The 12,436-nt window shown below is 32.4% G+C and overlaps 1 protein-coding gene across 1 annotated transcript; it reads right to left on the bottom strand.

Annotated features, from left to right (window-relative positions):
• Positions 1-8,227: 8,227 nt before the first annotated feature.
• LOC107875607 (bifunctional monodehydroascorbate reductase and carbonic anhydrase nectarin-3) lies at positions 8,228-11,018 on the bottom strand. The gene is made up of 7 exons (XM_016722384.2): positions 10,882-11,018; positions 10,446-10,663; positions 9,793-9,896; positions 9,270-9,378; positions 9,008-9,175; positions 8,623-8,676; positions 8,228-8,529 (listed from the first exon to the last, which is right to left on the bottom strand). The coding sequence occupies exons 1-7, from the start codon at positions 10,964-10,966 to the stop codon at positions 8,449-8,451; spliced, it is 819 nt and encodes a 272-aa protein (XP_016577870.1). The 5' UTR covers positions 10,967-11,018; the 3' UTR covers positions 8,228-8,448.
• Between the last annotated feature and the right edge of the window lie 1,418 nt (positions 11,019-12,436).

A 12,436-nucleotide genomic window follows, 5' to 3' on the forward strand; every position in this document is an offset into this window, starting at 1 on the left:
CAACATACTTTATATTATTACTTCAATTCTCAATATTATCATATATATGAATGAATCATTCAAAATATTTTGATATATACATTCAGTTATCTAATTTTCGATTACTGCATACGGCACTACACGATATATACGTATATACATATATTTAATTGTCTATCAGCTTTCAGATAAGTACTATAAACATCAAATACACGATTTTACTACCCCATAATAATATACAACATATTTTACAAATACTCAGATATATTATTGATTACATTATCGTATGTCATTAATATACCATCACTATATAATATGTATATGTATATATACCTATACATACACACACATATACACACTATCGACTATATCAAGTTCTAAATACGTACTATATCTATCACATACGTACACAAGTATATTATCCAATAATATAGTGCGATGTGCTTCTTATACTTACTCAGATGAGTGATCGATTAATTATATTTGATTATCTTAATACAATATTAGGTTTTGACTACATCGTTCATCAATCGATCGCTAGATAATATATATATATATATATATATAGAGAGAGAGAGAGATATGAACGCTTGAATGCATACTATATATATCACATCCACAGCTATATTACCTTATAATAGACCGTTATCGATATCGTGTGATCAGTGTAATTTGAAAAAGATATATATATATATATATATATATTTCTAATGAAAATAATATACATACATATATTTGATTACATATATATAATTATTGCTCACTAAAAGTTTTTTTTTTTTTTTTTTGTTCAAAAACCAACCACAAGTGGTCGGTTTCTTAAAATATTTTTTAAAAATAAAAAATAAAAATCGACCACAAGTGGTTGTTTTTTTTAAAAAAAAATCAAAAGATTTTTTTTAAAAAATAACTAAAAACCGACCACTAATGGTCGGTGTTTTTTAAAATAAAAAATAAAAACCAACCACAAGTGGTCGGTTTTTAAAAATATTTTATTAATTATTTAAAAAAAAAACGACTACAAGTGGTCGGTTTTCTTTTTTTTTTTTAAGTTTTATTTATAAAATTATTAATAATTAAAAACCGACCACAAGTGGTCAGTTTTTGAAAATATTTTATTAATTATTTTTTTTTTAAATCGACCACAAGTGGTCGTTTATTTTTTTTAATTTTTATTTGTAAAATAATTAATAATTATATAAAAATTATTGAAAAAATTATTTTGAAATTTTAAAATATAAAAGTGACCACTTGTGGTAGTTCTTTTTTTTTTAGTGATATATATATAAAAATAATTTTAACCATGCATATATAACATAATTTTTTGCCGAAGAGGGTTCGGATGAACCCTTCAGCAAAAGGTAGATCCGCCATTGATCCTCGATCATATCATGTGTTACGTTATAGTTTACCCTATATACCCATCCACTAAATTAAATCTGGTAACATAATTGACGTAAAGTCTTATATAATTAGGACTACTTATTTCTCTGTTTCACTTCAAATTGATTGCTATCTAATGGTTGGTTACAGCCTAGACCAATTGATTCTGGTCTTTTACATCACTTGCAGTTTAGTTAAAGTCCATTATATTCCCTCCATCCCAAATAGTGTCATTTTGGAAAATAAAAGTAGCTAAAAAGGAAAAAATGTTTCTTTTTAAACAAGTTAAAAAGAAAATTACGACAAATAAATTAAAATAGAGGGATAGATAAAATTGACATGAATAAATAATTAATATTATCTTGATCTTGTAAAATAACAAAATAATTTGAGATTATTATTTTTTGAAATCGCGATAAATAATTTGAGACGGCGTAAGCATTATTTTCCTAGTCGGATGATGCATATGGAACGATTGCCACATAAATTCAAGCTTCGGAAAAAATAAACAACTTTTTCCCTTTTGATCAATTACATCTGGGGTTTTAACATGGGCAGAAGTCTATCTAACGATGTTAATTAAATATGCAGTGTTCGCAACAAATTTTCGTTAATGCTGAAAATTAATTGCAAGCAAAAAATAAAATTAAAAAAAAGAATAATTTTATTTAAAATAATTTTGTGGGTACAATTCCGTTATTTTCTCGATTCTTCTCTCCTAAGTTTTTCCGTGATTCGAGGGCCTTTGCAGCGTCATTCTCAAATGTAGGATGATTTGAGCCTCCTAGAAATGAGTTTGGATCTTTAGGAATGGTCTGACAACACTTCGTCTTGTCGAGTTGATTTTCGTCTTGTCGAGTTGATCTCCGGGCAGAACTCCGTTAGTCAATTCGTTGAAGAGCTGTGTAGTCAATGCAGAAGTTTCCTCCAATGCTTGCAGAATGTCCTCCTTTTTTTTTTCTCTAGAATGTTATGTTACTCCCCTATTTATAGTTATAGGGGCAGACCTAGTTGCTTGTGATTGATCAAAATATGTCACTTTGTCACTTGGCGCCTTTTGATTGTTGTTGAATTTGAATGAGATTTCCACACCATTTGTACATGTGGCGGCGTCTCATTGGTCTTGGATTTAACCGAGATGCCACGTCACTTGATGAGTTTGGGCTTCAAAGTGAGATGTACCTCGATGAGGAATAAAATAGGCTTATCATTATTATTTTTAAGCCCAAAATAATTTTAGACCCAATAAAATATGGATCAAATTCAAATTTTATATGAATTTGATCCAATAAATTCTACGTGTCTACAGATGCCCCCTACTTCAAAGTTGGTCGACGTGTAGGCTTGCCGAAACTTGGCGGCGAGACTTGAAGTACTCATGAATGCGTTTTCATTCTCGTGACCTCAAAGGTACTTATTTCTCATTGGTGCATCCTAGTTAGACCAATGCTTGCGAGTGGTATAACTAAAGTTTTCTCCATGAACTTTCATGTCATGAAAGTCTTCGTCAAAGCAACCAACGATTTATTTATAGTAGTCCTCATTTTCATACTTTTTTAATGAGCAACAACTAGGTGCTTCACCCATTTTCTCGCGGATTTGGCGAGCAATATTCCCTGTCACGTCTTGAAAACAGACACTCGGAGCAACTCTTTTCTATTCTTGGCAAGAAAATTTGTGCCTATTTTCTTACATCTTGACATAGAAAACTCTTTGCATCTCGGGATAAAAGATCAATGGTTGAAAATCAAATTTCATCAGCCATGTTGAACTAAACTGATGTGTTTCTCCCAATGTTGATCATGCCAAATAGAAGCATCATGCCTTTGGTACCGACACCTATTGCCACATTGAAGTTTCACGTAGTTGACATCAATCCGCATAAAACCGAGAAGCTTTATCCGGTCAACACTATAGATATGTTTCATCTTCATTTTTTTTATGCAGGTTTATGCAAATGGTCTTCATGCCAGACCAAAAAAGGTTGGCATGATTGATGTCGAACCATTTAGTGCACTACTTCCTTACTGCTTGATAAGAAAGTGACTTGGAATGATCTGATTTCATCCTTGACGACGCTAAAAGTTTCCCATTTTAGCTTCAATGAGCATGTACTTGGTGTCATTCTTGTGACCTTGTGATGATGAAGTTCTGAGTGTCTGCAGTCCATCGTTGCAAAGCAAGCATGTGGTGCATCTCATCCGTGGGGTTCGGCGACAAAGAGGCTTCGAGTGAGAGCATCCCATTCTTTTCAAGCAGCACGTACGTGGTGCCATCCAGATTGATAATATTGACATGGGGAGTAGCCTTTTCTGACTTTGGTGAGAAAGTACTAGGCGCACGTCCACAAAAATATTTATTCCCCGATGGGAGAACAAAACTATGAGTTGTTTGATTCAAAAAAATGGAATTCAATGTCTTGAGGTGTCTATTTTATTAGCTTTGCGCAGTGTCATGATAAATTTCATATTTTGATGTAGGAGTATCGAAATCAGGAGCCGTTTTTTACGTTGGAAACTAGACTAGAAGATCTACGTCTCGCACGGGAATCACAATCAGATTGCATCCAAATAGTCCTATATATCGCTCCAAAAAGGGCCTTCTAATCTTGGTTCGCTAGTTATTTCAGCTTTGCACAGCGTCACCATAAACTCCATATCTCGATGTGGGAGTATCGCAATCAGGTACCGTTTTTTGCATTAGAAAGTAGATTCGCAGATATACGTTTTACTCGGAAACCACAATCAGATTGCATCTGAATCATCCCAGATATCGCTTAAAAAAATGGCCTTCTAATCTTGGCTCGCTAGTTACTTCAGCTTTGCGCAACGTCACCATAAACTCCATATCTCGACGTGGGAGTATCAGAATCAAGTTTTATTTTTTGGCATTGAGAAATGAAATCACAGATTTACATCCCACGTGAAAACGACCATCATAGAACTTGCATATTTTCTCATGTACTTTTTCGAAGTTACAGCCTAAATTCAATGATACTCTACTCCTCATCAGCTTGTGAATACTTCATGAATTTCATCTTCTACTTTATGTTTTGGGAAGCATTACTCCTGCAATATGTTGAAGGCCAGGATAGAGCAATATTCAAAGTACCACAAGTCTTTTCCTTGTGGAGAAGACTTTATTACTTGGTAGAAAATGAAGAATCCTTTTGCCTTAAGGACGACATCTTCAAAGGACTCCGAATATGCATTCAAACTTCATAATAATTTTTTTTTAGAGCCGTTTACAGTTTAGACTCATGCGGGCCAAGAGAGACATGTAGTTTAAGCTCGTGCCTTAAGGAGCGTTTTGACTTGCAGTTTAGGCTCGTGCGTCGAGGAGCGTCTTGACTTGCAGTTTAGGCTCATGCAACGAGGAGCGTCATACAGTTTATGCTCGTACCTTAAGGAGCGTTCTTGATTTGCAGTTTAGGCTCGTGCGTTAAGGAGCATCTTGACTTGCAGTTTAGGCTCGTGCATCGAGAAGCATCATGCAGTTTATGCTCGTGCCTTAAGAAGCGTTCTTGAAATGTAGTTTAGGCTCGTGCATCAAGGAGCATCTTGACTTGCAGTTTAGGCTCGTACATCGAGGAGCATCATGCAGTTTATGCTCGTGCCTAAAAGAGCGTCATGTAGTTTATGCTTGTGCCTTAAGGAGCGTTCTTGACTTGCAGTTTAGGCTCGTGCATCAAGGAGCATCTTGACTTGCAGTTTAGGCTCATGAATCGAGGAGTAATTTTGACTTGCAGTTTAGGCTCGTGCATCAAGGAGCATTTTTGACTTACAGTTTAAGCTCGTGCAAAAAGGAGCATTTTTACTTACAATTTAAGCTCGTGCAACAAGGAGCGTTTCGGGAAGGAATTCTTATAATGTAACTTTCCTTCCAACCCTTTGTAATGGAGTATTGTTGCACTTCAGTTTGGTATTTATAGCCCCCATTGGTTGAAGCAGATTTGCACTTGATCTTGTGTCGACTTTTGGAAGTTGGAGTTTAGAAGTCCTTTGACATTTTCTTCTTTTACAAGTGATCGATGTCGAAGTATCACCCTTCTTACTATTGGAGAAATTTTGCATGGATTTGCCCGTTGTTTTCTTCAAGGATAGAACCCCAAATGGGTCAAAGCTCCAAAATTGTAGCATGATGATATCTACAACTTTTGGTGATTCCACAGAGCGCATGACTTGTAGAGCTTTTGAAATTGAACCTTTCATATAGTGCAATTTGGCGCTAACATGATTTGCGTCAACTGTATCGCCTTCATCAATGATGATCTTTCCCTCTTTCATTATTGTCATGATCTTTTCCTTCAGGATAAAGCATTTTGTGGTGTGATGACCAACAATGTAGTGAAATTTGCAGTATTTAGGATCATCAACTTTGTTTGATTCTTCAGGTTGCTTTGACTTAGGAAGTTCAATGACTTCTTTTCTAACAACTCGTCAAGAATTTCAGGAACATCAGAGTCGGGAAAAGGATATACCCTTGTTTGTAAATCTTTCAAGGTTGGTTGATTTTTTACCTCTCGCATTTGCTACTTTGGAGCTTCCTTTTTTAACTTTTGTCTTGTAGAAGACTTCATAAAACTCACAGTTGTCGTCATAGATTTTCCAATTTGGTCTTCAGATGAGTCTTCAAATTTCGTGACTTCCTTCTTAGGATCAAAATCAGGTGACGTCATTCTATGACTTGCAATACTTAGCTCCATGTCATAAGCGAACGTAGCTAATTCTTCAAAAGTCTGAGGCTTAATTCCTTGAAGGATATACACAAGGCCCCAACACATCGTTTGAATGCAAACTTCAACCGCGGAAGTTTCAGAATGTTGATCCTTGTAATTAAAGCTCAATGTTCGTCAACGATTTATGTAATATTATACAGGATCATCTTTACTTTTTCTTGTGTTTGTCAACTCCATCATACTGACCATACGACGGTACTGTAGAAACTATTTAGGAACTGACTTTCTAGTTGCTCCTAACAATCAATTGATCCAGACTCCAAGTCTGTGTACCAATCAAAAGCATTGTCTTTCAAGGAGCGAACAAATTGCTTGACAAGAAGATCGCCATGTGTACTAGCATTACTACAAGTCTCAACGAAATGATCGATGTGTTGCATTGGATTTCCCTTTCCATCAAATTATTGAAACTTTGGCGGTTGATATCCAATTGGCATTTGTAAGCCCTCGATTCGCTTAGAATATAGCTTTGAGTATCCTGCGAAATTTTGTGACGAACCGCCATATTGTGCCTTGATAGTGTTTGCAATCATATTTTGCAGTTGTTGAACTGTTAGAGTAGCCACTGAAGCAGATCGATCAGCGTAGTAATTATCACTTGTCTTGATGAGAGATTCACCATCAACTTTTTCTGACGGTGTTAGATTATAATTTGACTCTTCAGGATTGTAGAGATCTAACATGCTCATAAGTCTGGCTATTTGATGATCTTTCTCATTAACGGACTTCTTTAAGGCTTCAATGGTTTGATCCATCATTGCAAACTTCTTGTCCATGTCAATTGCATCAACCATGAAGGTTTTGACTTTCGTTGAAGTTGGAGAATTCATTAAGTTTTCAGATTCTCCAAAGTTGCAGCCAGTTTCAGACGGTTCATCTGATAAAATAGAAGCAAAGTTGCTCCCAAGGGCTGTAGTTACTGCCGAAATTTGAGATTTTCTCATTTTTGTCATCTCCGAAATGGTGAATTATTGGGATCCATCCAAAGAACAAGCGTTGAGATTGCATCGATTGATGGGGCCAACAAGTTTGATCTCAGTAGACGTGGCAGTAGTAGACTTCTTGCACGAAACTTCATTAATTTTTTTGAAGTCCATTGTAGTAGTCGAATATGTGATTTCCTTTGACTTGTAGGGGGAAGAGATGAAGAGCAGAACTGGTCCCACTGGACATGCCAGTTTGTTCGCAACAAATTTTCGTTAACGCTGAAAATTAACTGCAAGCAAAAAATAAAATAAAAAAAAGAATAATTTTACTTAAAAGTAATTTTGCGAGTACAATTTCATTATTCTCTCGATTCTCTCTCCTAAGTTTTTTCATGATTCGAGGGCCTTTGCAGCGTGATTCTCGAATGTAGGATGATTTGAGCCTCCTAGAAATGTGTTTGGATCTCTAGGAATTGTCTGACAACACTTCATCTTGTCGAGTTGTTCTCGGGGCAGAACTCCGTTAGTCAATTTGCTGAAGAGCTGTGTAGTCAATGCAGAAGCTTCCTCCAATGCTTGCAGAATGTCCTCCTTTTTCTTTTCTCTAGAATGTTATGTTACTCCCCTATTTATAGTTGTAGGGGTAGACCTAGTTGCTTGTGATTGACCGAAACATGTCACTTTGCCATTTGACGCCTTTTGACTGGTTGTTGAATTTGAATGAGATTTCCACATCATTTGTACATGTGGCGACGTCTCATTGGTCTTGGATTTGACCGGGATGCCACGTCACTTGATGAGTTTGGGCTTCAAAGTGAGATGTACCTCGATGAGGAATAAAATAGGCTTATCATTATTTTTTTTAAGCCCAAAATAATTTTAGACCCGATAAAATATGGATCAAATTCAAATTTTATATGAATTTGATCCAATAAATTTTACGTGTCTACATGCGGATTGCACTGAATTTGAATGAGTTAAAATGGATCGAGTGAATGAACGGCCGACTTATTGACGTTCAAAAGTTTTTTGGGTTTAAATAATTTTCAAATGGGTCAATTTAGACTGCAAAACAATCTATATTTCTTTTATGAACTGAATTAGATTGAGCTAATAAATAAATTCATCTGTGATCAGCTTAGACGACTTGAATGAATCATGTTTTCACAGACTAAATTTACGAATCATTACACAAAACAAATTAATACCATATGTTTGTTTTATTAGTGTTACCATGCATACAATGAGTAACTCGTGATACAATCTGCTGTTACATAAAATCATAGTTATTCCCAGTTCTAGAGACAGTTATTCTTACTGTGCACCAGTAGTACAATAAAGTGTTTGACATAGCTCCAGCCAGTTTATTTATTATACTAATAAAAAAGACAGTAGTACAATTTGGGAAGGTTAATACACTTCCTAAATAAAAGGCCAAGGTTTGTTGAATTTAATAGGACGATCGTTTAATGGCTGAACTGGTCTGGCATTGAATTCATATCCCTGAGATAAATAGGACAAGAAAGAAGTCAAGAAAATATTGTCCTTTAAATTACAGTATAAATTTATAAGTTGTATTTTGGGTTAGCAACTCACGTCATGAACAGCATCTCGGAGCAGTTTAATTTGTTTTCTCGTTACAGTTTTAACCTAGGAAATTGAAAAAAAGAAACACAAAACAACATAATTAAAATTATCTAAAAATTACACAAATACACACCTTATATTTTCAATATTATAAAAAATCCAACTCCCTAAACATATTATAAAAATCCCAACATATAAACAGAATGATATGTATATATCCGCTATGTTATTTATATTAATAGGGGGAGAGAGTAAAATAATTTAAAAAGTGGAAGAGAGTATAATTACTTCCTAAAAGATTGGTATTTATGTTATTTATACAAAAATTATTGCTTTCCAAATATAAGTAATTATATTAAATTTTCATAATAACGAGTCTGGATAATTTTGTTACCTTTGCATCAATAGTCCAAACAACATTTTCACTGCAAGGTGGTACTGTTAGGGAACCCATATTCCTGTAATATTTTTTGCCATCTAATTTTATTAGATTTGGATCAATTATTCCAATGGCTTTTTCTGCATCTTTTTTATCAGCAAGAGCTTTTAAATCCTTCTCTATCTGTGATTACAAGTACATAATAATAGTATCAAGAATCTGAATAATATAACCGGTTAAATTATACTGATAGCGTAACAAATAAATTTGTGTTTACTATTTTTAGGAAGAGATCAGGCAATAATCCAATCTCGTAGAGGACTCCAATTACAGCAATATTCTTTCCATCATCGGTTTCATGTACCAAATGACCCTCCATATCAAACCTGCATTTAATCACAGACAAACAATATAAATCCCGACAGTTTAAAATTTAATTACAAAAAATATCGATATTTTATACAATTACTGAAAATTTTAATTTTGGGTGTGTTCATATACATAATTAGCTCACGATACATCCAACAAAAATACATTTTACCTTTGTAGAGATATATAATTAGTTTCCGATATATTTTTTCCGATTTTGGGTCTATCGAGATACATAATTAGCTCTTAATACATGCAATGCAGATACATAATTAGTTGAAATTTTTGTAATTACTTTGTAAGGATGGAGATTTATGTAAATATGATAAGATAAGGTGAATGTTTATGTTTTTTTTTCTTTAATCAGCCTCAACTTATGTGACGTCATTTGAATTTTAAGAGTGTAAATTAACTTTATGAAGTATATATACCTTTTTCCATCGATAGTATGTTCGGAAGGTGTGTGCCAATGAACTTGTTTAAGTTGATATTGAGTTCCATTTATCTTCAAAAATCCTCCGTTATCCCATCTCAACTGCATTTATAAATTAATAATTCACTCATTCTTCGAGAAATTGTATATAAATATTTTAGCTGGAAAATATTTGTTTTGTTATTGTTTAGAAATAATAATTAAATATAATTATATAAAAACGGTATAATTGTTATATATAGAATATGTATCTATATTATATATGTATAGAAATTGTATAGTTCTATCAAATATGTATAGTATAAAAAATATATAGAAAGTGTATAAAAATTACATATAATTGTTGTATAAAATGTGTAAAAAAAAAAAAATACAATTATTGTATAAATTGTGTATCGAAACTGTATAATTTTCATATAGAATATTTATATGTATAAGATATGTATAGATACTGTATAGAAGGTGTGTAGAAACGGTATAGAACAAGCCAACAAATTAAAATGGCTAGAAAGTAAAATTTAAATTCCATGACCATTTTCTTGGAAATAGTTTAATTTGAAGTGTCATTTCGCCTGTAAAAAAAAACTATCATAATTATTTTTCATACATATATGTTAAATTTGAAACATCTTCAGTGAATATTGAAGGTACCATTATATCATGACCTCTGTTCAAGAGAGTGGCATTTGATGGTTTGTAGAATTTTTGAAGTATTCCTAAATTCGATACAACTTCAACCTTTTTGTTAGGAAAATCAATTGGAGACTGCATTTTTCCAGTATTGCATTTGATCCAATCTGGATGAATGTTGCTCCAGTTACCTGGTCCATTCACCGCGTTTTCATCGTAACTAAAATCACTCTCATCATCTACATCAATTGCACAAACATAAAGATTATCAGAACGTTATACATCATATATATAGTGCAGAAGAACTTCTATACTATAGCACGTCAGCTAAAAGATAACTAAATGCAACTGTTCATAAAAAATGTGAATCAGTACAGGTTAAATTAAAGTACGTTAATAGTACTAATTAAAATAATTTAGACGCGGGAGGGTTCTATTTCGAATATTTTTAACATACCAACTTCTCCAGATCTTGCAAGAAATAATGCACTTGAAAGAAAAAGAGAAGAAATAAACAGGATTTTGGTTATTATTATTGTCATATTGATACTATATTTTCAACTGATAGAAATGTTTTTTCAGTTGTTGATGAGCAAACTTAGCAATTTCATCGATCCTTATATAGGGGGAATAAGTTAATGTAAAGCTGAACAAAAACAAGTTGGTTTTGACTAATCTTCTCTTGAGAAATATTATTTATTTGGATTTTATTATCACGTACGGACGTATAAAAAAGAATATATATACCTTTTTACAGTAAAAAAGTTTTGTTTAGAGGAAAAAAAAAATTTTGGCTCCCTACATAGTACATATATAGTGTCAAATAAAATGTAAATATAAATTTTATATTTGTATATAGTTTGCACATAATGATAATTTGTGCAGTCTAAAGAGGTAATTCTCCAAATGTGCATTAAGTTTAGCGTGTGCTTCCGTAGTTTGGCGTGTCTTTTAATTCCTACAATTTTGGCTTTAATATGCAAACAAGTTTAATGAAAAAATCAAGTAAATAAGCTAATTGAATTAGTAAGTAAAACACTTACAGTAATTAAGTGATATTTGAGTTAAAAATTAAAATTAAGTGATTTTTAAAAATAAAAGTTCTTCTATTAAAAATATTTCTACTAGTTAAGTCTTGTACAATGTATGTGGATATTGATCCTATATTCGTTTTGTTTTTCTTAATTCTTATATACTACTCCTATATATTATTCATTCTCAAATTATCAGTAATGTTTCATTTTATCCGCTTTAAAAATATATATGTACCGTAGTTATTAAGAGTTGACTATTTTGTCTTTTATTTATGTTTTAAGATATAATTTTTTTCATTGAATGTTTAATTTATTTATATGTCATCACGCATAACTAATGTGTTGTAGTCTTCACGAATAATTACCTTAATAAATAAAATATATTTTTTCATCATTTTGACATGCAAAAATTTGCAATTTGTAGTTTTTCCTACAATTTTTAGTTACTTATTCTAATGTTTTCCATGCTATATGTAGTTTTTTCCAAACAAATGAATTAATTTATCAATCTAGGAGTTTATGGCTAATTGATCAATCCCATGAATCAAGTTTAAATCTGAAATTTCAAGCCAAAATATATATACAAAGACATATGTTTATGTACATAACCTTTTGAGTATACATATGTACTAATCAATTTCTCTTGCAGAAATATAAAATTAGATTACGTATAATAAATCTTTTTAATTCAATTTTTGAACTTCATCATATGAGAAGTTTTAATATACCGCACTGCCTTTTTACAACATTCAAATGCCAATAACATAGCATGATTCCATTTCAATTAGTAACCACATCTCCATTTCAACCATATTTATCATATATATGTTATAATAAAATAGCAGTGCTAGTTAAATATATACAAGTAAGAAAAATATAATTACTTCTTCTTTTATATACATAATTCATCCACCAAGACTTTCACCTCTTGTGATAATAGTTTGACATAAATCTTATCTTATTTATTAAATAAAGCAA

Source organism: Capsicum annuum, chromosome 6, assembly GCF_002878395.1.
Source record: "Capsicum annuum cultivar UCD-10X-F1 chromosome 6, UCD10Xv1.1, whole genome shotgun sequence".
Taxonomy (NCBI): domain Eukaryota; kingdom Viridiplantae; phylum Streptophyta; class Magnoliopsida; order Solanales; family Solanaceae; genus Capsicum; species Capsicum annuum.

Excerpts from the sequence above, each read along its gene's own strand:
- LOC107875607 (XM_016722384.2), bottom strand. The coding sequence starts at position 10,966 with ATGACAATAATAATAACCAAAATCCTGTTTATTTCTTCTCTTTTTCTT. Across the intron at positions 9,379-9,792 it reads CATACTATCGATGGAAAAAG|GTTTGATATGGAGGGTCATT; the intron begins GTATATATACTT and ends GATTAAATGCAG. Across the intron at positions 8,530-8,622 it reads TCCGAGATGCTGTTCATGAC|GGATATGAATTCAATGCCAG; the intron begins GTGAGTTGCTAA and ends TATTTATCTCAG.